This window comes from Camelina sativa, chromosome 12 (genome assembly GCF_030686135.1).
Source record: "Camelina sativa cultivar CO46 ecotype springtype chromosome 12, ASM3068613v1".
In the NCBI taxonomy this organism is placed as follows: Eukaryota; Viridiplantae; Streptophyta; class Magnoliopsida; order Brassicales; family Brassicaceae; genus Camelina; species Camelina sativa.
The window spans coordinates 18,079,602-18,103,764 of record NC_141891.1 but is presented as its reverse complement, the minus strand read 5'-3'; the positions used below and the strand labels follow the sequence as shown (position 1 = coordinate 18,103,764).

General features: G+C 40.5%; 2 protein-coding genes and 1 long non-coding RNA gene across 10 annotated transcripts; 2 read left to right on the top strand and 1 right to left on the bottom strand.

Annotated features, from left to right (window-relative positions):
- Nucleotides 1-12,741: 12,741 nt before the first annotated feature.
- LOC147930683 (uncharacterized) lies at nucleotides 12,742-15,471 on the top strand. The gene is made up of 4 exons (XM_087476984.1): nucleotides 12,742-13,510; nucleotides 13,582-13,680; nucleotides 13,808-14,488; nucleotides 15,116-15,471. The coding sequence occupies exons 1-4, from the start codon at nucleotides 12,742-12,744 to the stop codon at nucleotides 15,469-15,471; spliced, it is 1,905 nt and encodes a 634-aa protein (XP_087333110.1).
- Nucleotides 15,472-16,906: 1,435 nt separating this feature from the next.
- Nucleotides 16,907-18,435, top strand: LOC104733627 (ribonuclease 3-like protein 3). The gene is made up of 3 exons (XM_010453196.3): nucleotides 16,907-17,439; nucleotides 17,824-17,967; nucleotides 18,060-18,435. The coding sequence occupies exons 1-3, from the start codon at nucleotides 16,993-16,995 to the stop codon at nucleotides 18,318-18,320; spliced, it is 852 nt and encodes a 283-aa protein (XP_010451498.2). The 5' UTR covers nucleotides 16,907-16,992; the 3' UTR covers nucleotides 18,321-18,435.
- Nucleotides 18,436-22,277: 3,842 nt separating this feature from the next.
- LOC147930682 (uncharacterized) lies at nucleotides 22,278-24,143 on the bottom strand. Of its 8 annotated transcripts, XR_015574372.1 has the most exons (5): nucleotides 24,009-24,143; nucleotides 23,811-23,918; nucleotides 23,548-23,695; nucleotides 22,989-23,061; nucleotides 22,278-22,594 (listed from the first exon to the last, which is right to left on the bottom strand). It is a non-coding gene; the product is annotated as an uncharacterized LOC147930682 (long non-coding RNA). The 8 variants fall into 8 exon arrangements; XR_015574368.1 differs by having other exon boundaries at nucleotides 22,989-23,136; nucleotides 23,548-23,918; XR_015574365.1 differs by having other exon boundaries at nucleotides 22,989-23,126; nucleotides 23,548-23,918.
- Between the last annotated feature and the right edge of the window lie 20 nt (nucleotides 24,144-24,163).

The following is a 24,163-nucleotide window of genomic DNA, read 5'->3' as shown; positions in this document are numbered from 1 at the left end:
GGGGAAATCTGTAGCTGGGATCGTTGTGGCAGCTTGCTATAAGTGTAGATTCGTCGGTTTAGAGTCATAATCTTCTTTGTCAAAGGTGAGTGCAGGACCATGGCTTATCTAAGCTTGAGATTTCTCTGATTTTCGTGTTATGTGTTATGTGGTTGATTCCTTGGTGTGTTTTGTAGCTTTGGATCGTGTTTTAGTGATTTAGGAATGGAGATATGACGAGAAGCTTTTGAGAAGAACCATGTGGAGGTGTCGATCGATGCAATTAGGGATTTCGTGAAATGTCGAGCATGCATCGGTCGATGCAAAGTTGGTGTCAGTCAATGCAGATGAGTCTTGTATTGGTCGATGCAGGCTTGTGTCGGTTGATGCAACCCCAGATGGTGTCGGTCGATGCAGTGGTTGGTGTCAGTCGATCCAGTTGTCCTGGTTGTTTGTTGATTTTTGTTTGATGGTTAGAGTTATCTCAATTGCTTGTGTGTATATCCCAATAGATGGGAGGATTGTCTTAAGTGTTTATAAAATACTCACACATCTCTTATGTGTTGTGGTGCAGGTAAAGGAAAGTGTGATCATGGAATCAAGGCGATGAAGAGGAGGATGTTCTAATGGCTCGTTGTTGTGGTCTGGCTTCTGTTAGGTTTCTAGAGTTAAGTCATTAGAATGTTGCTAGGTTGCTGGTTATTTGGTTTATGAATCTGTTGGTTTGAATCGTTGATTATTGGTTTATTATTTATTGGTTATTGGATTAATGGTATATGTTTGTTATTTCCACTATTTGGTTTGATTGTGGTTTGATGGCTAGTGAGTATAAGACCACTAGTTGAATAGTATTATTATATTAAAAAACCGGGTCTGGTCGTTTCAGAATTTTTCTGCGTTATCATCTGTTATTGGTTAGGGTTAGATTGCTAGTAAGTATGAGATCACTAGTTATTAGGATATTAAAAAAAATGGATGTGTTGTTTTATTAGGAAAGGCATACATAAACACTCTAATAAATAAATAAATTTTCCAAACATTCTCAAATAATTTGTTTTCTTTTTTCTTTTTCTTTTTCTGTTTTTTTTCTTTGTCAAACTGATGGATTCATTCACTTCAAGAACCAACAATACAAATATAGGAGGTCAAAGCCTCAAGGTTTAAAAGGGTTACAAAGAGATTACATAGAGAGGCTTTCCCAAAAGCCAAAAAAAAATGGTCCATGAGAGCTTTGATACAAGCGCTTGGAAGCCGCTTGGAACATGTGAGGTCACGGTTTCTTGATATAACTTCCACGAGGGACTCGTCGGAAGAGAGGTTAGTCATGATCATAAGACACTTTGACATTAAAAGGAGAATCATAACCAAGAGTCTCACCGGAGCGAGAAACATTAGCACTAGAAATGCATTGGCATAGATTCGATGGGCTATAGCAAGAGGGTTCTCTCTCATATGGTGCTTGCCAAAGAGATTAAGAAGTCCATGTAGCCGGTTTACTCGAGAGAGATGTAGAGCAGGATTGGTCTGATGGGCTATTGGTAACCCAAATAGGCTTCGATTGGTAGAGAAGATGCTGAAAGATGGTTGTGTTGCTTCGTTGGATGAGTACGGTAGAGTCCAGGGCAATAGACCAAACAGCTCCACACTGTCACATTCAGACCATTTAAGGGTAGTAAAAGCTAGAGAAAACCAAATATGTATGACAAACCGTAACAGTATAGGCAGGTTCACTCTCATAAGGCGCCCTTTGCCAAAGAAATTAAGAAATCCACACAAAGCATGTAGCCGGTTTGTCAATGGTAAAATCAGAGCAAGCATGGTTTTTTGGGTTGAGGGTAGCACAAACATGGTGCGGATTGAAGGTTTTGACTGAAAGTTGGACACGCTAGATGTGATAGGGTTGAAAAATCCTTGATTCTTCTAGTACTTAGACCCAACAAACACTGGCACAAGGTGAGCAGATTCCAAGTTTCTATCGTAGACAAAGTAAATCCAAGACAAGCTAAACAATTGGACTCTCTGTTGCAGTCTTTGGACAACGAGCTCAACCAATAGAACTAGGCAATGTCTACAGGAGAACATAAGTAAAGATAGAAAGTAAAGATAGAAAGACCTGGGTCTTTGCAGTTTGGGCAGAAAACCTTGAGATGTTGGCAAGCCGAGAACATTGTTAGAGCCCATCCACAGTGAACCAAGGGTTTGTGTAGATGGCCCGAGAGGTTGATTCGTACGGCGGCTTAACGGAGAGAGTGACGAGAAGTTTCGTATCTCCGGTCGAAGCATAACTGGTTCTGCCAAGCTCAGAGGGTGGGAAAAGTTTGAGGCGAGAGTCCAACATCGGAGAACAATCGTATTTCTGAAGAAGCTGTCGCTGTCCATCGCCACCGTCTCTGCCTCGCAGAGCTCAAGTGACGATGAAGGAGGGGGCTCTACAGAGTCGACATACATTCCGGATCGAGAAGAAGATACACAGAGGGACTTTTGAACCGCCGACAGAAAGGCAAAATCAAGGTACCGGAGATGGGAGCACGCCGCGCTCCACCTCCTTCTGTAATTAATGATGCACAAGCCTTCGTCTATATCTAGGGAATTCGAGAAGGTCTGGGGAAGATGCAAAAGGGAGAAAAAAGAGGGGAAAAAAGAATGAGAAGTCTATCTAAGAAGATTAAGAGAGCTACAGATTGGAGCAGAGGACGAAGTTTCCCAACGCCGGCGAGCCGGAGCCCCACCGCGTCGAAAAGTTTTGATATTAGCGGCGCCTCGATGTTCGTGTTTGGGAGAGAACTTCCTAGGGCGAACTCTAACAACAAACATGATAACGTGAAAAAAAAAATATAAAATCATTCAAATAATATCTATTTAAATTTGGGGTAAAAAAGAAAGAATGGAAATATCATATTATTAGGAAAAAAAACTCTCTCGATGGCGACGGCGGATCTAGGGTTTTAACCTTCCCATGATCTCGTTGCAAAGTCCGGTGCTTGATTGGTTGAATCTCGGGTTTCTATGGGATACGGTTCTATGGGAAGGGCGAAGATTTGGATTCGATTGGGTGTTTAAGGTTCAAATCTTGCCGCTGGGGTGCCGATTTGGATGGCTTGGGAGATTTGGAAATGGATTCGAGTTTCAATCATACGGTATTCAATCTTTCGATTCGTCTTACTGTCAGGGGTGGGTCTTTGCGGGATCTTTTAGATTTGGGTCTTTTGTGAATTGATTGCAGAGGGTTGTGATGAGTTTTGGCAACAGTTCGCACGGGTTGATTTGGTTATTTATTGAGGATTTGGGTTGGAGAATCGTCTCTGTTTGTTTAAGAATGGATCCTCTTTCCTTCCTTGGCGGATTCTCGCTGATTCGAGCGATTGGGCAGATGTTCTTTCCTATTTTGGTTGATCTGGCTTGGTTGCGTCTTGGGACTGGTGAAAACTATAAAAGGGCTCTAGGTGCTTTGATAGTGAGACATCTCTCGCTCATCTTTTTTACTTGGCTTTTCAGTTTGGGGTTACTACTTTGGTCTTTTACTCGTTGTAGTGCTTTCACTTGGGTTAAGATGTCACAATCGGGTCTCTTGGGGAAGGGTTTGTCGGGTCAGAAGGAGAGTGAGGCAAGACCAAGGCGTAGAGTTAAGATCTCTTACTTTGATAACTCTGCGCTTATTGCTGGCTACTCGAAGACGGTAGTGGGGAGGTGTTTCAACCCACAGCTGCAAGACATGAAAGCCGTGTTGATTATGTTTCCGCGCATTTGGCAGGTAGAAGGGAAGGTTGCTGGTGCTGATCTCGGGTCTGGTAAATTCCAGTTCGACTTTGATGAGGAAGCGGATATCATTGAGGTTTTGCCTATGGAACCATTTCATTTCGACTCCTGGATGGTGTCGATGGTGCGGTGGAATCCGGTGGTGGATCCTTCTTATCCATCGTCGTTGAAGTTCTAGGTCAGGGTATCTGATGTCCCTATCCAGTTTTGGGCAGAGCCCACTTTCCGCGATATTGGATCAGACTTGGGAGTGGTTGAAGCGGTGGATGTTGACCATGGTAGGGTCCAGGTTACAATTGATGGGCGGAAAACCATCTGTTTTGAGCTTGACATTGAGTTTTTTGATGGAAAAGTTACAATTGTAAAGCTGGACTATGAGAAAGTCAATGGATGGTGCAAGAAATGTTTTAGTCTGTGCCATGATGAAACTGTTTGTCCAGCAGCTAAAGGTGTGGCCCAAGGTGGTTCGATGGTTAGGGTGGATCAGCCTGAGAAAGCTCAATTTATGAGCTATAAGGGTGCAGTCATGGCTGAGGGGAGGAGAAATACGAGTCAGGCTGGGTCGTCCAGAGGAAACAGTGGACACCAGTTTGGTGGATCCTGGACTCAGTCTGAGCATGGTCGGGGAGACTTGTCGCGCCAGAAGGGTTTCTCAAAAGGAGCCTCCAGCTCGGGTTCGCAAGAGCAGAGAGGGAGGAATGGCTTAGTTCGGGGTCAGCCTCGACAACGACAGGGCTCTTCGCTGCCTTTGGTTTCGGAGGAGGTCAGAGGGCCAGTTTTGAGCAAAGGAAGCATCGACAGGTTCGGAAACCACTCTTTCAAGAGCCGGTAGTGGCGGAGGTAGTCATGGTCCAGGAGGCTCAGGTTTCGGGTCCTACTGATGAAGTTCAGGGTCTCGTGGAGGAGGGTCAGATCCTTGATGACACAGATGGAGGTGAGGGGTCTGATGGACCAACTCTTGCAACGGGGTGGCTACGGTGGCAGTAGGGGAACCTCCTTTGGTCGCCTTTGAAGTGGATATGGACCAGGATGATCCCTCTCTCCTAGGTTCGCACGAAGGCATGGGAGAGGGAAAACTAATGGAGGAGAATGTCTCTCAGTCTTCAGCGGTTTCGGTACCAGTGGGCTTGGCTGAAAGTACGGTGATATCGGTTACTGCTGATGCGGGTGTGAAGGAGTCGGACACTGTAAGTGGTGATATTAATGTGGTCAATATTATTGATGATGCTGATGGGGAGTTTACAGGTGAGCTAGGGGATGGTTCTGGTTTGATAGATGCAGCTAGTGAGCTGGTTCTTGAAGAGAATGATGTTATCAAGTCTATCGGTGACAATGTGGAGGGTGACTCGCATGCTGTTGGGGATCTGCCAAACAATATGGATCTGGGAGACAAAGGGAAGAAGGGGAAGGGCGTTCTGGTGCTAAGAGGTGTTTCAACTAAGAAGCGGAACGCTAATCTGCTTCTGTCTCCACGAAGACGTCCCCCGCCAAACGGTCATGAGTCTGGTGCTAATGGTGTTACTATAAGGACCCAGGAAGAGGCGAAAGGCGGTCATGGTGGAGTCAAGCCACCAAAACCAAATATTAGTAAATGAATATTCTAAGTTGGAATTGTCAAGGTTTAGGTAATAAGGCCACCATTGGACATCTCAGAGATTTATGGAAAAATCATAGGCCAGATTTTTTATTTCTAATGGAAACAAAACAGTCTTTTCTCATTTGGAACAATTTGTAGGCCATTTTGGCTATAAAAATTTAAAGCTGTGGAACCTGTTGGTTGTATTGGAGGGTTGGCTTTATTTTATAATAAAGATGATTTTCATGTTTCAATTTTATTGGCTACCAACAGAATCATTGACATAGAAGCGGTACACAATGGCAAAGTTTTTTATATAACCTTTGTCTATGGCGACCCAGTTCCAAAAAAACGTGATATGGTCTGGGAAAGGTTATTAAGGATTAGCACTTTAAGATCAACATCTTGGTTGGTTGTTGGAGATTTTAATGAGCTAACAGGGAATCATGAAAAACGAGGGGGTAAGCTTAGACATGCGGCTTCTTTCCGCTCTTTTAACGGAATGATTCAGGATTGCGGTTTCTTGGAGTTTCCGTTTCTGGGAGATTATTTGTCTTGGAGGGGCTGGCGAGATAAGAAGACGATTCGGTGTCGTTTGGATAGGGCTCTCGGTACTGAAGAGTGGCATGATCAGTTCCCGGATACGGTGACAGAATATTTTCCTATGATTGCCTCAGATCAAGAACCCCTGGTGGTAAGTATTGGGGCCAAACGACCACGTGGGCGTCGGTGTTTTATGTTTGATAGGCGTTGGATTGGTAAACCGGGGTTAATGGAAGCTATTTCTGCGGGTTGGGGGCCGATTGCGCTCAGGATTCTCATGATTTGGTCACCAAGTTAGGGAACTGTAGACGTGCAATCTCTCGGTGGTGGAAGGCGCAGGTTCCTTATGGAAGGGAGATGATAAAGGATATTAAAAGCAAGCTGGAAGTGGCTCAGGCAGATGATTCGTTTGGGCAGGAGGTCCTTTCGAACCTAACATCCAGATTGCGAGAGGCGTACAGGGATGAGGAGATTTATTGGTACCTAAAGAGTCGGAATCGGTTGATGCGGGTGGGGGACAAAAATACAAAGTATTTTCATGCGCAAACAAAGCAGCGGTAGGCTCGGAATCGAATAGTTGGTCTGTATGACAGAAATAATGTTTGGTCTACGAAGGAAGATGATATAAATAATGTTTGGTCTGCATGCCATATTGCTGTCTTATTTTGAAGATCTCTTTACTTCAATCTCTCCAGATTCTTTTGAGGAGGCGTTAAGTGAGGTTGATGGGGTAATAACGGAAGAGATCAATGAGCGGTTAACGGCTCCGGTAACGAAGGTGGAGGTTCGGAAGGTCCTGTTTATGATGCATCCAGATAAGGCTCCGGGGCCGGATGGTATGACTGCGTTATTTTTTCAGAAGGCTTGGGGGGTTGTCAAAGCCGACCTGGTATCTATGGTTAATCAATTTTTTGAGGAGGGGGTTTTTAATAGGAGCTTAAATCGAACTCATATCTGCCTTATTCCAAAGGTGGCAAAGCCAACCCGGATGGCGGAATTACGCCCGATTAGCCTCTGTAATATGGGGTACAAGATCATTTCCAAGATCTTGTGCCAACGGTTGAAATTGGTGTTACCAAATCTTGTCTCAGAGACTCAGTCTGCTTTTGTGCCAGGTAGACTTATCTCAGATAACATTTTGATTGCCCAAGAGATGTTTCATGGCCTAAGGACAAATCCGTCTTGCAAGGGGAGGTTTATGGCAATTAAAACGGACATGAGCAAAGCATATGATAGGGTCGAGTGGAGTTTCGTTAAAGCTCTGCTGCGTAAAATGGGTTTTTCGGACAAACGGGTCTCCTGGATTTTGTTCTGTATTTCATTGGTTGAGTATAAGATTCTGCTGAATGGTCAACCTAATGGTTTAATTGTTCCTAAGCGAGGGTTACGTCAGGGTGATCCTTTATCTCCCTATCTGTTCATTCTTTGCCAATATTCGGAAGGCGGAGAGGGAAAAAAGGATAACCGGAATTAAGGTGGCTAATAAGTGCCCGGCAATCACGCATTTGTTGTTTGCGGATGATAGCCTTTTTCTGTAGGGTAGATAAGGACCAATGTGGGGTTATTTTGGAGATCTTATAGCAATATGAGGCTGATGTGATCACGGGATCGACCACTCGGCCGTGAACACTCGATTCTCTCGGACGTCTCTCAACCACCTCTCGGACAACACTTGGACGCCTCTCGGACACTTATCGACAACTTGGAACCAGCCTTCCTAGTGATGCGCGGTACCAACTAGTCTCCAAGGATCATCAAGGCGGAGCAAGACGAGTCACCAATGGACATTTCAACCCAAGCTCACCCCCCCCCCCCATGGCTCATGGCTAGCATCACCAATGAAGAGCCTTGAGTCTTGACCAGCTTTGGGAAGCTTGATTCGCGTGTCTTCACCATCACACTAGTGTGAAGACACCCCTAAGCCATTAGAAGGAGCTGTACTCTTTTTCCTACTTTGGGTTTGTCCCAATGGGTTTACCAAAGAGGTTTTAACGAGGCAGCGACTCTAGTGCATCTCCACTTCGTTCCCACTTGGCTCGTGATCTTGAAACACTTAAAGAGAGACTTAGGAGCCAAGGAAGTGAAGATTATTTCACCACGTCCCGGCCAATGACGTGGCGACCCTATCCCCTTCCTTTTGAATTTTGTCTAGATCTTTCTATGACCGTTGTTTGGTCATTACCCTTGCTTTAATTTTGCTTTTTCCTTAGGACAAGTGTGTGGTTTAGATTAAGGCCACGTCTTTAGGGTTTTAGAGTCTCCATTTGTAAGCCTCACTATATAAAGGCATCAACCTCATTGTAAAAATCAGACTTGAAGTATTGAATTAAATTTCACAAGAGAGAATCTTGTTCTTGTCTCACCTCTCTCCTTAGTCCAAGTCCGGGACTTGACTACCGAGAAACCCTAGCCGATCTCGAACCGGGTTCGACATCGACTAGTTGACCGTATCACGGGCCGAGCCATCTCCCGTGTGTCGTCGCATCAAACCACCTTCGCGTCCATCTCTACCGTATCACGTCCGGTTCCTACCGCTCGTTGTACTTTCGCTTCGACTCCACTTTCCTTATCGCATCACCGAGAATCCTTACCGCATCACCAAGGATTCTTACCGCCGCGTTGCCGAGAGCCGTTCCCGCAGTTTACCTTCAAACTCCGGGAACCGATTTCCGCATCGTCCGTACCGCCACCGAGACTGCTCGACCGAAGCCGAGACCAAAGGTCGGATCTCTCGATCCGCTCGTTCGTTTCAGCTCATCTCTCGCATCCACCGTTTGTTTCCTTACTGGATTCAAATCTCCGAGCCTTGTCCGAGGAAAGCCTCATCTAAATTCCTCGGCTCGAGAGAGTTTCGTTCCGTCCGTCCGCAGCGACCGTCCGTCCGTGCGACTCGGTAGACGACCGCGTCCGGCGGTCACATCAGCTTGGTATCAGAGCTCTAAAAGCTCCTGACTCAAAGGTTGTGTCTTTCTAACCCAGAAACTCCTTCCTTTGTTAAAGCTTTCGTTTTTGTGTCTTTGCGGTTCATTAGTTTCATCTTTAGCGTCGTTAGGCCCGACAGTTTTTTTTGTTTTATGCTTAGTTTCCTCGATAGATCGTTTGTTGAGTCGTCGCTTTTTTTTTTATTTCAGAGTTTTGTTCGTCATAGTTCTTGTCTAGGACTTGTTAGATCGATAAAGTAGCGGGTTTGCTTTTGGGTTTGTGTTGTGGTCCCAAAAGTTTTTGCTTTTTGTGCGTGAGTTTACTTTTAGGCGCGTGTAGGTTTCTTTTTGCTTAGTCATAGTTTGTCATCTTGTGTTGCTGTCCTCAATCATTGACTGCCTAGATAAATATCTTATCCATCATCTTTTGGACGCGTTTTTGCTCACGAATATTCGTTTTGCTTTGACGAGGTACCATCGCCACGTCACGACCGAGCACCGATCGAGCCATCCGCGTATCACCGTCCCGAGCACGTATCATCACCCGCGTATCATCGTCCAAGCCCTTATCGCGTATTGTGTATCATCGTCTGATCACTATCGAGCCACCGGACGAGTCATCGACCCAGCTGTCCATATCGGCCGATCACACCGGCTATCCGTACCGACGTTCGATAACCATTGGCCGTCCGTACCATTGCCGCACCAGCCGACTGTATCATCGACCGACCCCGTCGACGTCCGACCATCGTTGGCCGTCCGTACCAGCCGTCCGTCTCAATCGTCCGTACCGACGTCCGACCATCGTTGGCCGTCCGTACCAGCCGTCCGTCTCAATCGTCCGTACCGTCGTCCGACCAACATCGGCCGTCCGTACCGTCGACTGTACCGAGTTCCAAGTCTGCGACCGTTAGCTGAATGCTTGATCTGACTTTGATCAAGTATGGAGTATGCGGATCCTTACTCCGATGATGAACTGTGGTGCGAAGAGTACCAAGGCAGCGACCCGGAGCAAAAGGCCACCGAGGACGAGCCATGGAACGACGAACACACTGGTGCCGATCCGGAGCCAGCGACTACCGAGAACGCGTCTTGGTACCAAGAGGACTTTGAAGAAGGCTCGGAACTAGAGGAACACGAGCATGGATCATCGGACTACTATTGGCCATCAATGTTCCGAGCTGTGCGCCATAGCGAGCCAAGGTCGAACCGCTACGATGATTCCGACAATGATGACCTGGGTTCTTACTATACGCCGTCCGCATATCATCGAGAGCCGCGGAAGGAATACTCGAGTTGCACCCGAGTAATCCCGACCTTTCCATCGCACGCATCATCGAGCAAGTCAAGTGCTTGCCGCACTCGGAACCAAGGACTTCCGAGCTGGTCACCACGCGCAACACCGATCAACCCGTCAAGACGCGACCGAGATAAAGCCAAGGCGAGCATTGTGGTTTCTCGGACTCAGTCAAGGGAGCGAACCGCAAGGAAGCCAGCGCAATCTCCCGGAGCACCAAATTTCACGGACGAGTTGATCTCTATCCGATCTGAACTCCAACACCTTGGAGAAATGTTGGGCCAGGCAGCGAGATCTTACACCCAGGGAGAATCATCACGGCACCAACACTCGGCCCTTGTAACTGTACCAACACCAGTCCCCCGAGTTCTTCATCAGCCGGAACAAGGTGACTTGATGCGGAACAAGCCGAATACCGACTTGATTGAGAACGCCGCACCAACGACGCAAGCTAACCGTACGCTGAGCCTAGGACGTGATTTCTATCGACAAGTCTGTCCAGAAGAAGTTATTGGTCCGGGAGGGATCATAGAGAAGCCAGCCGAGCCTCCAGACCAACAAGTTCATACACTCGGAGGTACAAGTTCGACGTCTCAGGAGGTTCACGATCAGTTCCTTACCGTTCCTGATCAAAACCGAGCCGACACTCAGACGCAATGCTCGGATCATCGCACTGTGCGCGAGTCCTCACCCGATACGCGTACCAAGGCATTAGGCGAAGTCAATGAAGAGTCTTCCTACGCGACCAACTTCTTATCCGGAGTTTGCTCAGTAATGGGAAGTTTCAAGCAAGCTAGGCCACCGGAGATGGCCATTGATGGATCTTTTCACTCGGTATTGTTCATGACTACTTCAAGTAGTAAGCTCCAGCTGGGAGTCGCCTATACCGAGCCATCCTTCTCCACTCTTAGCGCCAAGGCCGTTACCGCACATGGTCCTATGGCGACGTGTTCATTCAACTTTGGTGCGGATCAAACCTTTGTTTGGCATCCAGGAGAGTCTCAGCAAGCAACCACGGTTCATGAAGGGGTCGCAGCGCTCAATGCCACTGGCTTTACCGGGGAAGTCTTATCCTTTTCCCTCAAGGCCTTACTGTTTCCTTTTGATCCCGGTAAATTAACCGCGGTTGAACTTTTGATGCTGCTGATTTTTGGGTTTTCCTTTTTGATCCAGGTGATGAGCAAAGTTTTGATGCCAAAACTTCTATAAGAGGGAGGGAATGATGTGATCACGGGATCGACCACTCGGCCGTGAACACTCGATTCTCTCGGACGTCTCTCAACCACCTCTCGGACAACACTTGGACGCCTCTCGGACACTTATCGACAACTTGGAACCGGTCTTCCTAGTGATGCGCGGTACCAACTAGTCTCCAAGGATCATCAAGGCGGAGCAAGACGAGTCACCAATGGACATTTCAACCCAAGCTCACCCCCCCCCCATGGCTCATGGCTAGCATCACCAATGAAGAGCCTTGAGTCTTGACCAGCTTTGGGAAGCTTGATTCGCGTGTCTTCACCATCACACTAGTGTGAAGACACCCCTAAGCCATTAGAAGGAGCTGTACTCTTTTTCCTACTTTGGGTTTGTCCCAATGGGTTTACCAAAGAGGTTTTAACGAGGCAGCGACTCTAGTGCATCTCCACTTCGTTCCCACTTGGCTCGTGATCTTGAAACACTTAAAGAGAGACTTAGGAGCCAAGGAAGTGAAGATTATTTCACCACGTCCCGGCCAATGACGTGGCGACCCTATCCCCTTCCTTTTGAATTTTGTCTAGATCTTTCTATGACCGTTGTTTGGTCATTACCCTTGCTTTAATTTTGCTTTTGCCTTAGGACAAGTGTGTGGTTTAGATCAAGGCCACGTCTTTAGGGTTTTAGAGTCTCCATTTGTAAGCCTCACTATATAAAGGCATCAACCCTCATTGTAAAAATCAGACTTGAAGTATTGAATTAAATTTCACAAGAGAGAATCTTGTTCTTGTCTCACCTCTCTCCTTAGTCCAAGTCCGAGACTTGACTACCGAGAAACCCTAGCCGATCTCGAACCGGGTTCGACATCGACTAGTTGACCGTATCACGGGCCGAGCCATCTCCCGTGTGTCGTCGCATCAAACCACCTTCGCGTCCATCTCTACCGTATCACGTCCGGTTCCTACCGCTCGTTGTACTTTCGCTTCGACTCCACTTTCCTTATCGCATCACCGAGAATCCTTACCGCATCACCAAGGATTCTTACCGCCGCGTTGCCGAGAGCCGTTCCCGCAGTTTACCTTCAAACTCCGGGAACCGATTTCCGCATCGTCCGTACCGCGACCGAGACTGCTCGACCGAAGCCGAGACCAAAGGCCGGATCTCTCGATCCGCTCGTTCGTTTCAGCTCATCTCTCGCATCCACCGTTTGTTTCCTTACTGGATTCAAATCTCCGAGCCTTGTCCGAGGAAAGCCTCATCTAAATTCCTCGGCTCGAGAAAGTTTCGTTCCGTCCGTCCGCAGCGACCGTCCGTCCGTGCGACTCGGTAGACGACCGCGTCCGGCGGTCACATCAGAGGCGGTCTCAGGGCAACATATCAATTTCGATAAATCATCCATTCAATTTGGCCACAAGGTAGATGAAGGAATCAAGCGTGAGGTGCAGGAGGTTTTAGGTATTTCGACGCTGGGCGGGATGGGGTCGTATTTAGGGATACCGGAGAGTCTGGGAGGGTCTAAGACAAAAGTGTTCTCCTACGTACGGGATCGTCTACAGAGCCGTACAAATGGGTGGACAGCGAAACAACTGTCCAGAGGAGGGAAAGAGGTTATGATAAAGTCTGTCGCCACTGCGGTTCCGACTTTTGTCATGTCCTGTTTCCGTCTGCCAAAAACGGTCACATCGAAACTAACTAGTGCGGTGGCGAATTTTTGGTGGAGCTCAGGACAGTCTGGGGGGATGCATTGGTTAGCCTGGGAGAAGTTATGTGGGAGCAAGGAGTTGGGAGGTCTGGGTTTCAGGAATGTGGATGACTTTTACACTCCCTTATTGGCAAAACAATTGTGGAGACTGATTGAGGCTCCTGAGACCCTTTTTGTGCGGGTTTTTAAGGGCAGGTATTATAGGAACTCAAATCCTATGGATCCTATTCGTTCATATTCTCCATCCTATGGGTGGCGGAGTATTGTTTCAGCTAGATTTTTGGTCAATAAAGGACTTATTATACGGGTTAGCTCTGGTGATTCCATTTCGATATGGACTGACCCATGGATACCAGCTCAATCCCCAAGACCAGCTGTGAGTAAGAGACCGGTTCAGGACCCTTCTCTGAAAATTTCACATCTTATTGATCGTCAAACTAATTCCTGGCGTTTCGATATGCTCCTTGAGCATTATCCCCCGGAGGAGGCTGTATTAATCAGGGCTATACCTTTGGGTAGCCCTCAGATGGTTGACTCGTTGGGTTGGAACTTTACATAATCAGGAAAGTATTCGGTAAAATCAGGGTATAATTCGGAACGGTCGGCAAAACAGGGGTTGCTCGTGCCTCGCTTTGGGCCGGACATTACTCCGCTTCTAGCGGGAGTTTGGAGGGTGGCGTGTCCACCAAAGATACAACACTTTATGTGGCAAGTATTATCAGGATGTATCTCGGTTTCGGCGAATTAGAGGAGACGGGGTATTGCTTGTGATTCAGGATGTGCCCGCTGTGGGGCGGATGAGAAAACGGTAAACCATGCTATTTTTTGGTGTCCGCTAGCTCGACAAGCTTGGGCTTTAGCCCAGGTCCCGGTCGGTCAGGTTTCGTTCCCCACAGACTCTTTGTATGCCAATGTGGATCATTTTTTGGGAACGGACAATCCGGGTGCTCAGATTGTGGCGTTCCCATGGCTTATGTGGTATATTTGGAATGCGCGAAATACTCGAGTCTTTGAGAATATTATAGACAAGCCCGAGGAGGTTGTTAGGATAGCGGTGGGGGAGTCTTCCACATGGTTACAGGCTCAAACAGAGGAGGAAGAGGAGGGTCTATCTACGATGCCTTGTGCCACTGTTGATAGAGGGACAGGACGAGTAGGGTCGCTGCCTACCGTCTTCTCGGGTTACCGGTGTTTTGTTGATGGATCATGGAGGATGGGAGACGAATTTGCGGGTACGGGTTGGGTGTGTTCAGCCGCTACAGATAGCTCGACGATAAAAGGAGCCACCAATTTCCGTCAAAGTCTTTACCCTTTGCATGCAGAAGTAGAGGCTTTTGTTTGGGCTTTGCGCTGCATGATTGGACATGATTTTCGAGACGTAGCTTTTTATTCAGATTGTTCAGACTTGGTGAAGATGGTATCTTCCCCTCAAGACTGGCCGGCGTTCAAGACCTACCTTGATGACATAGAGTTGGACAGGGAGGAGTTCTCGTCTTTCTCTTTATCTTTTATTTCCAGAAGTGCTAATGTTAGTGCGGATTCTTTGGCATGCCAAGCGCATACATCACCGCAGCATGTTTTGTTTGTAAACTCTTTTCCTTCACATTGGCTCATATGAGCTGTTCATTTGTTGTCAAAAAAAAAAAATTAAATAAATAAATTTGGGAAGATACATAAAAATAATAGAATTCTTCAGAGGAACCTAATGACCAAAAAAATTGTTTTAAAATGAGAGTAGTTAGGGATTGAATTCTAATTTTATGGAAAACAGATTGAATTCTAACTTTATGGTAAACGAATTGGTAAGATCTAATGAAGAATAAATGAGTAAGCAATTATCAAATTACTTACATAAAACAACCTACTGTTAGATTATACAAGATTAAAGGCTAGAAACTAAACCCAGGAATGGATTTAAAATTTAAACAAAAAATTTATGAATTTATTAGAAAATTTTGAGAACACATAAACATCCCATAATCTAACATAATTTAGAATCATTTCTTGCACATGAATCATTTATAAGATTGAAACCCAAAAATATATTTTTTACTTAATTTAGAATCATTTCTTGCCCATAAATCATACATAAGATGGAACTCCATAATTATAATTTCAAAATAAACTATAATTTCTTGCCCATGAAGGTGGCTTAGGTCTCCCGTCCCTAACAGCTGCAAATAACGCAAGCCTTCTTAAACTGATATGGAGGATACTGTCGGGAAAGGACTCCCTTTGGGCCAATCAGATTGAGGAAGTTATTGCTAACCTCACACTGACGCAGGAGGAGGATATCCCGATGTGGAAAAGTTTGCGTGATAGTTACAAAACCAATTTCTCTACTGCGGAGACAACGACTCAGCTTCGCATCCCCTCACCGATAAAAGATTGGCACACAACTGTATGGTTCGCCAAAGCGACTCCAAAGCATGCGTTTGTAACGTGGGGACTATATGCAGAGATGGAACTCGAACCAGCGGATAGACTGTTTCTTCTGCGGTGAGTTGGTGGAGACAAGACTTAAAAAAATAAAGAAATCTTTCTACCTCGTTCAAACATAATTATATGATTCCCTTTCATTTTTATTTGAATTTATATTTAAATTATCTTGAATTATTCTATAATACATTTAGTTAATAAAAATTGTGATTTTTTCCTGCATATGATGTAATACAAAATTTTAAAAACAGACATATATTACTCAATAGATGAATAAAAAAATACGGGTACAATATCCCACATCGTCTAAAAAAATTAATGGTTTAGAGTCATAATATAAAAGAGACCAAAATGATTATGAATACAAATGAGTAGAAACTTTGATTTATCAGGCATTCAAAGTTTAAAAACTTTTATTTGGTTTATTTCGGTTCTTTAATTTAAAGATTTTTAAAAGATTAAATATGAAAATATTTAAAACTTTTTAAAAGTTAAATATGAAAAATATTATACCGTAGATACACAGTAAGTATTAAAAATTAAGATGATATAGTGTGAGTTAAAATATCTCGGGATGGGGTTATATAGCGGGACGGGTTTTATAGATATTTATATAAATTAAAAAATATCATTAATTCGCTGTTACACAGGTAAAACATCATTTTATTATTTTAGTATCAAAGAATAGACATATCTAATTAAATTGATTAAATAAATATTATGTAAAAAATAAATTATATTGCGGTATTATATGGTTTATTTAACAATTATTATATAATTATAACATATTTAACAAACAAATACAACTTATAATTTAAATATTTTAGTTATAAATAAATTTTTGCTCTGCGGTTTACCACGGGTCCTAATCTAGTTTAATTTATAATAATATCTAAGATTACTATATCGTCTTTCTTTTACATGTTTTCCGGTTTTTATTAGTATCGTTGTTCCGTTAAAATAAATACGTTTTTAGAAAAAACTTATGGAAGTCCACTTCGAAAAAGAAAAAAAATATAAATGCAAACATGTATGAGAGAATTTTCGTTTTATTTCTAGTTATTATAGATATCCTTTTTGTTTTGGATATAATAAAATTTGGTAATTCATTTTCTGCAAACAATAAATTTAGATTTTTAAAATAAATTCTAGTTGAAAAGTACAATTTAATATAACCTAAAACGGTATTTAATCATTATTAGTGTCATACAAAGAAAATATATGATGTATATGTAATCAATTAGTCAAAATCTTTTGGTTATGATGACCTATTATTTCTCTAAATTTTAACAATCATAATATTTTTTTTTTGGGTAAGAATCATAATAATTTAGAAATGAATGAAAATCTACTATATTTAATTCATCAAAATATTGAAAAATGATTTTGCTTAGTCACAATAGAAATAATACAACTATAACTATTTTGAAGATAGCTTGACAAATGTATCAAAGAAGTCTGTGTATAAGAGACTCATAATCAAGGCTTAAGAAGAACAACAGACAAGCACAATAGAAACATAGCAAAGAGACATATCCCCTCTCTTTCTCTCTCTTTCTCTCCTCAAACACACCCTCTTCTCTCTATGGAGTCGCAACTCACAAACGCAGTTGCTGAATCCTTCCCGCAGCCACATGAGTTGGATAATTTGACCAGCTTCGAAGGTAATGAAGATAACAACACCGAAGCCAAGGGATCAACTGATCCGGCGGACGAGCCTTTGGATATCGAATTGTTGGAGAAGAACTTAAATTACAAGTTCAAAAACAAGAATTTGTTGCTGCAAGCGTTCACAGACGCTACTTACGTTGATGAGGAGTGCGATTCGTACGAACTCCTAGAGCTTTTAGGAGATTCGGTCCTAGATACGGCCATAATCTTTGAGTTTATTAAACTCTACCCTAAACAATCACCTGGTGTTTTGACCAAGCTCCGAGCGGTCAACGTAGACAGCGAGAAATTGGCTAGGGTCGCTGTCAAACACGAACTCTATCGCTACCTCCGTCATAAGAAACCCTTGTTTCTGGAGCAGGTAAGTTACCCTTCTTTAAACCCTAGCTAGTCATTTATCTTCTTTTAATTTCCTAGTAACTAACAGTGTTTAATCTACTAAAGTCCCATTCATTATCGTCGATCATGTCTTATTGCAATCTGGTTGATTAAATGATTCAATAAAAGAAAAAAGAAAAAATGAAACTTTTTGTTGTCAACTTGTGTTCCCCCCCTCCCCTAAATTCTCTATTTCAATTCCATCCTATATTTTGTTAATTTCTGCCAATGAATGTTTTCTTTATTTGATACACCTTGCCCTATATTAACATTTTTCATAAATAAAAACATTTGTATTGGCTAGCTGTGTGTTATATGTGAACTATATTAATGAGATGTACATATATAACTATATATATATATGCAGATAATGGAATTTGTGGAAGCAAAAAAAGAACATCCATTACATTCGCATGGTCTTTTGAAAGTACCTAAATCTCTATCAAACATAGTAGAGTCTACCATTGGAGCTCTCTTCATGGACTGCGAGTGCATCAAAACCGTCTGGAAGGTAACTTAAAGTAACTATACATACATAATATATTTAGGTCATCGATTGATCTATACATATTTTTTTTTTGTGTTGAAAAACTAAATATATAGGTGATAAAACCATTTATGGAGCCAATAATACTTTTAGAAAATTTCAAGAACCATCCAATGACAGAACTCAATGAGATGTGCCAGAAGAAGAACTTGAAACTGACGTCCAAAGACACCTGGGAAATCAATGGAAAATATTGTTTCCTTATTGAGGATAAGTTGGTCGGATGTGGGCTATATCCAGAAAAAAAAGAAACTGCTCGTAATCGCGCTGCACAAAATGCTGTCGAGAATTTCTCTAAGTTTTTCGAAGACCTTTAAAAAAGTTCTCGACAGGATGTTGTGAGGATTTGCATCAAAATTTTAATTTCTACAGGTGACATTGTATTGTCTTTGTATTTGAATCAACTTAAATAAAGTACTCCTTTCATTGTTCTTATGAATGAACCTAGCAATGTCGAAATTAAATGGTATAAGCACACCAAACTATACTATTTCATCAAGACTCTAAGAAGAGATTTTTTATCTTTTAATGAAGTCTCGAAAGCAACATAACTCATATATATATAACATAACTCTTATATATATATATATATATAAGGGATTTTTGAGTCATGAGGGCAAGATTAAATTTTTGCTATTCTGAGTTGAGACTGTTGATTTCTCCCAATAACATGTTTTTCTACATTAACATACTTACCTTTGAATTGGAGTTTATATACAGATTTATATATAATCTTGCTGTCAGAAAATACAATATTATTTTCTGGTATATGTTAGTTTTCGTTGTAGACATGTACAAAATACGATATAATTTTATTTTTTTATTCCTGTCATGTATATTATCATATGTTATATATATATATATATATATATATATATATATATATATATATATATATTTTGTGAGAACTGCTCTATATACGTTCTATGTGAATATTAAATATTAATATATTCATTCAAAAGAGTACCAAATGATTAAAATTTTTAGAGGCCCGCTCATTTACACATATAGCATTCATTCTACAGAGCACGCCCCAAATTTTGGAAGATACTCTTGTACTAGTTTCATAAATACTTCATCTTCATTATTACCACTCTTTGTTGGATTCCTAACTACTCTTATATTTAGAGTAAGTTTTGGAGTTTGAGAAATACACAATTTTGTTCACTTATTTCCTTACGTTTTGGTGTGTAGGATTTACAACAATTAGTCATATGGGCATTTGGTGTTAGTTATAGTTTTAGATTTAATTATGAAATATTTAGGTTGCAGGTGTTTTGGTTGTATGTAACTACTATATACAGGTTTTGTATTGTAAGTTTGTAACTATAGGTTTCGTTTAAAATTTGGGTGCTATGGATGGAAAGCAGAATGGTACTAATAGGAGCAAGAAGCAAAAGTCAAAATCTTTCTCCTCTTTCTCGTCTACACTCAGAACTTGAAGCTCTTCTCTAAGTCATACTCCCTCCGTTTCAAAATATAGGATGTTTTAAGCAAAGCACGCAAATTAAGAAGTCTTTACTTTTAACAAGTTCAACCAATCAGAAACAATACTGCATAATATAAAATACTAAACTAATCTAAAAGTTGCATTGAAATTTGAAAGCATCCTATATTATGAAACAACAAACTTCTCCAAAACATCTTATATTTTGAAATGGAGGGAGTATTTAATTAGCACCATGTGATATGTGATCAATTTTCCAGCATTTGACACCGACTAGTGATGACACCGTTGAGGAGTCTTCTCCTCTCTCGGACTGCCGTGGCGTTTGTAAAGTCTTGGTTCTATTGTGTTCTTAAGTTGCTGCCTCTCTAGTCTCTAACATCCTCTTTGGTTTGTGGATTAGCTTAACCTGGTGGTTGGATCGGAATGTTTAGCGTTTGTTGTTTTGTGTTGAATATTTTGCTCTATGCTAGCCGACTTCGGAGAAAGAGGATGTTAGAGACTAGAGTGAGCTATCGTTACTGTTTCCTTTGGTTCGTGTTGTTCGACTCTGAGAGAGTTCATGGATTAGTTTTGAAGAGCCGATCTCACATGACGTGGGTGGATTAGTTTCTCGGGCCTAGCGGGTAAAGGTTTCTAATCACTGTGTCTGTGGTTATCGATGAATCGGTACCATCGCTGTTTGCCTTCGCGTATCTTCTTCCTTGGGATGTCTTCTAGGCCGGAGAATCTTCGGAATCGTTTATCACTTCATTGACTTCGAAATGTCATTTATTTTTGTTAATGTCGATGGAATGAATGGTCTTTAATTGCGTCTATGTTCTTACATCTTTCTTTTTTCTCATGGGACCAAATAGTGTGATTTACTTCATGTAACTCCTTTTCATTTCCATTTTAAATAAAATATTTATAATTCTAACAAAAAAAAATTCCTTTTGTGGAAGTGGGAAGTTAAACATACATCTTAATAGCTTTGGAATCTTCGGAATCGTTTATCACTTCATTTACCAGGTTTTTCCGAAATTTTCTTAATATGTATTTTATTTATGTATCTTCGAGTTAGTATCTGTTTTTCATTCACACAGTATCGATTATATATTTGTTCTAATATCAAATATATTAAAGAAAGTAACAGAAAAAAATGTAAAAATTATTGAATATGTCAGGAAATACGTATCTAATTTAACTTCAAGATCACAAATAAAAACAAAAGAGATAAAAATGGTATACTAGATTTACAGTGGTTCACCCTCAATGTGAGAGATATGTCCAAATCATGGCGCTGCAGATTTCACTCAAATCAAATATATTCGGGATATGATCTCTCAATCTCTCGTTGTACTGCTTTCTATCTTCGATACTCATAGGAAACCGCTACAAAGAATATAAATAAAGAAAACCCCTACGACAAGCAAAGCAAGCATGAGCCGAAAATCTCCTTTAATAAAACGTTCTTAGATAACCATATGTACGTTCACAGACTCGAACATACATTTGCAGCATCAACCCTGCGTTCAAATAATAGAACATACAAGTACAGCATTAACCATGCGTTCACAATAGATCATACATTTCTATTTACTTAGATACTTCATATATCTGTTATATTGAACTTTGTCTCCACCACTCAACAAAATGTATACGTAAATTATATAATGCGATCTTCTTTTTAACAAGTTTCTGGAGATGTAACATTAAACCCAAAAAAAAGTTTCTAGAGATGGACGTGACAAAACAATGATTCTTTTATCGTAATTACCATGCTTTATATGCAATTAATTAGCTTCACATGCAATTAGCTTTATATCCCCTATATATATTAATAGAGAAACACATTTGAGAAAAAGCTGATGTGTCGTCGCCAGAGAGCTCATGATACTTTTTAGCAAAATATCCTTAAATTTTCTAATTAATTACAGCTCTATGTCATTGTATTTATTTTAAAAATAATAATTAGATATGTTATCATTTCTCACACAAATCCCCTATGTATTAATAGAGAAGCACATATGAGAAAAAGCTGATGTTTATATATTAATAGAGAAGCATATTTGAGAAAAAGCTGATGTGTCGCCGCCAGAGAGCTCATGACACTTTTTAGAAAAATACCCTTAAATTTTCTAATTAATTACAGCTCTATGTCATTGTATTTATTTTAAAAATAATAATTATAGATATGTTATTATTTCTCACACAAATTTAATAGTAAGGCAAAATTTCACTAAAACTTAATTACAAATATACAAGTCAAAATCCCCTGTATATTAATAGAGAAGCACATTTGAGAAAAAGCTGATGTGTCACCGCCAGAGAGCTCAGGACACTTTTTAGCAAAATATTCTTAAATTTTCTAATTAATTACAGCTATATGCCATTGTATTTATTTTTAAAATAATAATTAGGTATGTTATCATTTCTCACACAAATTTAATAGTAAGGCAAAATTTCACTAAAATTTACTTACAAATATACAAGTCAAAATTATATTAATTTCTTAAAATTAATATAAATATTGATTTCTTAAAATCAATATAAATAAAATATTCTAAAAGATCTATAAAAACATATCAATTAATAGAAAGTTAATAAAAATAAAGAACATATAACTTATTAACAAAATCATATAAAAACAAAATGATATTTTTATGTTAGTATTATAATTGATTATAAAAAGAAGTATCTTCTGAATTATCTCCAACTCATTAAAAGAAACTTAATTCCCAATAAATATAGATTTATATATATTCATAAATAAATATAAAAATGACAATAAATTAGGGGATATCATGATGTGTGATTATTTATATATCTAAGTATGTAAACTAACTAATCTCAACATTTAGTGTGATTATTCATTAAAAATGGAAATATTGATAACCGAATAGGAATATACGTTCTAATTGTATATTAATCTATCTATACTATTAAAAGGGAAGCACACTTAGGATAAAAAAAAACAATAAAACTAATATACCATACAATGCCCTTACGAAATAAAAAAATAAAGAACAAGGAAAAAAATATTTGGGGGCAAAGAGGTAATCTAATTGAGTAGAAACACGCGGATCTTTAGATGTGTGGTATTACTCTATTCGGATCATGTTTATGATACAATCATTTCCAAACAGATTCCTCTACAGCTACCTGTGAACAAATACAATAATTAGGGAAATCAATATGTTAATAGATCACAATAAATATTGTATTACGGAGAATTAGGAACCAACCATATCAAGACTCTTTCAAAATTAGCTATTTACTCGCACACAATCATGTAATCAATCTTTCATCCAAATTTCAAAAAAAAAATAGAACAATCAAATCCCTAAACATCCTCCACAATAACATCTCAAATCAAAAGCATTTCCAAAACTAACCAAATCTTTCACTTTCCGAAAAACTTAAACTGAAAAATAGAACAATCAAACCCCTAAACATCTCCTCTACAATTTCTCCTCCATTACTTATATAAATACCAAACTAGACGTCTGATACAACCAAACACATCAAAAACCTACAATACAATTCTTAAACTCACCTTATAAGTATAGAAGGCCGCCAATGATGGATTCACTCAGGAAGTTTCATAGAAAGTTACAGGTTTCACATACCTTGAGAACATCAACAAGGCCGAGAAACCAAGTCACTATTGGCTCATGAATCTGTAAGTTCTATCCTGAAATAAACTAAATACTTATCAATATAAGCTGATGAAAAATGAGACTTGATCGAGATTTGTGTTAAAAATCTATATAAGTAATTATATATATATAGTTGTTAGTAATGTGATAATGGTAATCTCCTGGATATGAAATGCTAGATATGGATTGTCTAATACCAATACTCTTAATTTTGTAGGCTACCCTAATTAGCTGAACTTCTTTTACAATGAAGGAATACATTGCTCCAATAGTCCTTGAGAAGACGAATGATGGGAAAATTACGCATGTGAATATTAAGAATGAGTAGCCTAAGGATGTAAAAGGCTGATTTCGTTCTTCCTATTACATATATTCGTTAATGGTGTTCATAAATTATAACCTTCATCGTTATTGTCAAATTTTCTCATTTCTAAACAACTATAAAAGAATAATTACCATTTTTAGGCAGTAGCATAAGTTAGCTTATCTTTGGCAATGCACATGTTGATTTGGGAGGGACTTCGTTATGATGTAAGAGACAAAAGCCAAATTTTGCTGCGGATCGTTACCAATCCAAGAGACTCAAGTTGAACACACTTGAATGCTTGCAAAAAAAAAAAAAACATGAAATGAATCTGCATAAGTCATGAACGTAGAGCTGATTCAGGTCTTCCACAGATTTAATTTTCAGATATAAATACTTCAAATACAAGGATAACCTGCTTCAGCTTTCAAGTGTCATGAATCGCGACACTAATCTCTCTTTTGATATGGATTGATAGCAATTGAAGCCGTTTCGATTGCTTGCAAAAACCCTAGAAATCCATCTGCAAAATAAGGATGTAGAAAACAAAACTTAGATAAATATGAATGAATAATTATTAATCCGAGAGTAACACAGAAGGTGTTGTACTCACTCGCTTCGATTAATTTCTGATGAATTTAGATTTTAGATGTTTGATGTGGTCGAGGAAGGTTAAAGAAATCGTCTCTTCAACACTTTCCCTTTTCCAATATTCTTTTTTTGTTTTTGGTCGGAGAGTCAATGTCTGTTGCAAAAGCTGACCTTTTT

Coding starts and splice junctions, on each gene's coding strand:
- LOC147930683 (XM_087476984.1), top strand. CDS start 12,742: ATGGGGTCGTATTTAGGGATACCGGAGAGTCTGGGAGGGTCTAAGACA. Junction 13,511..13,581: donor TCAGATGGTTGACTCGTTGG/GTTGGAACTTTA, acceptor TCGGCAAAACAG/GGGTTGCTCGTGCCTCGCTT. Junction 13,681..13,807: donor TACAACACTTTATGTGGCAA/GTATTATCAGGA, acceptor GGTGTCCGCTAG/CTCGACAAGCTTGGGCTTTA.
- LOC104733627 (XM_010453196.3), top strand. CDS start 16,993: ATGGAGTCGCAACTCACAAACGCAGTTGCTGAATCCTTCCCGCAGCCA. Junction 17,440..17,823: donor AACCCTTGTTTCTGGAGCAG/GTAAGTTACCCT, acceptor ATATATATGCAG/ATAATGGAATTTGTGGAAGC. Junction 17,968..18,059: donor GCATCAAAACCGTCTGGAAG/GTAACTTAAAGT, acceptor CTAAATATATAG/GTGATAAAACCATTTATGGA.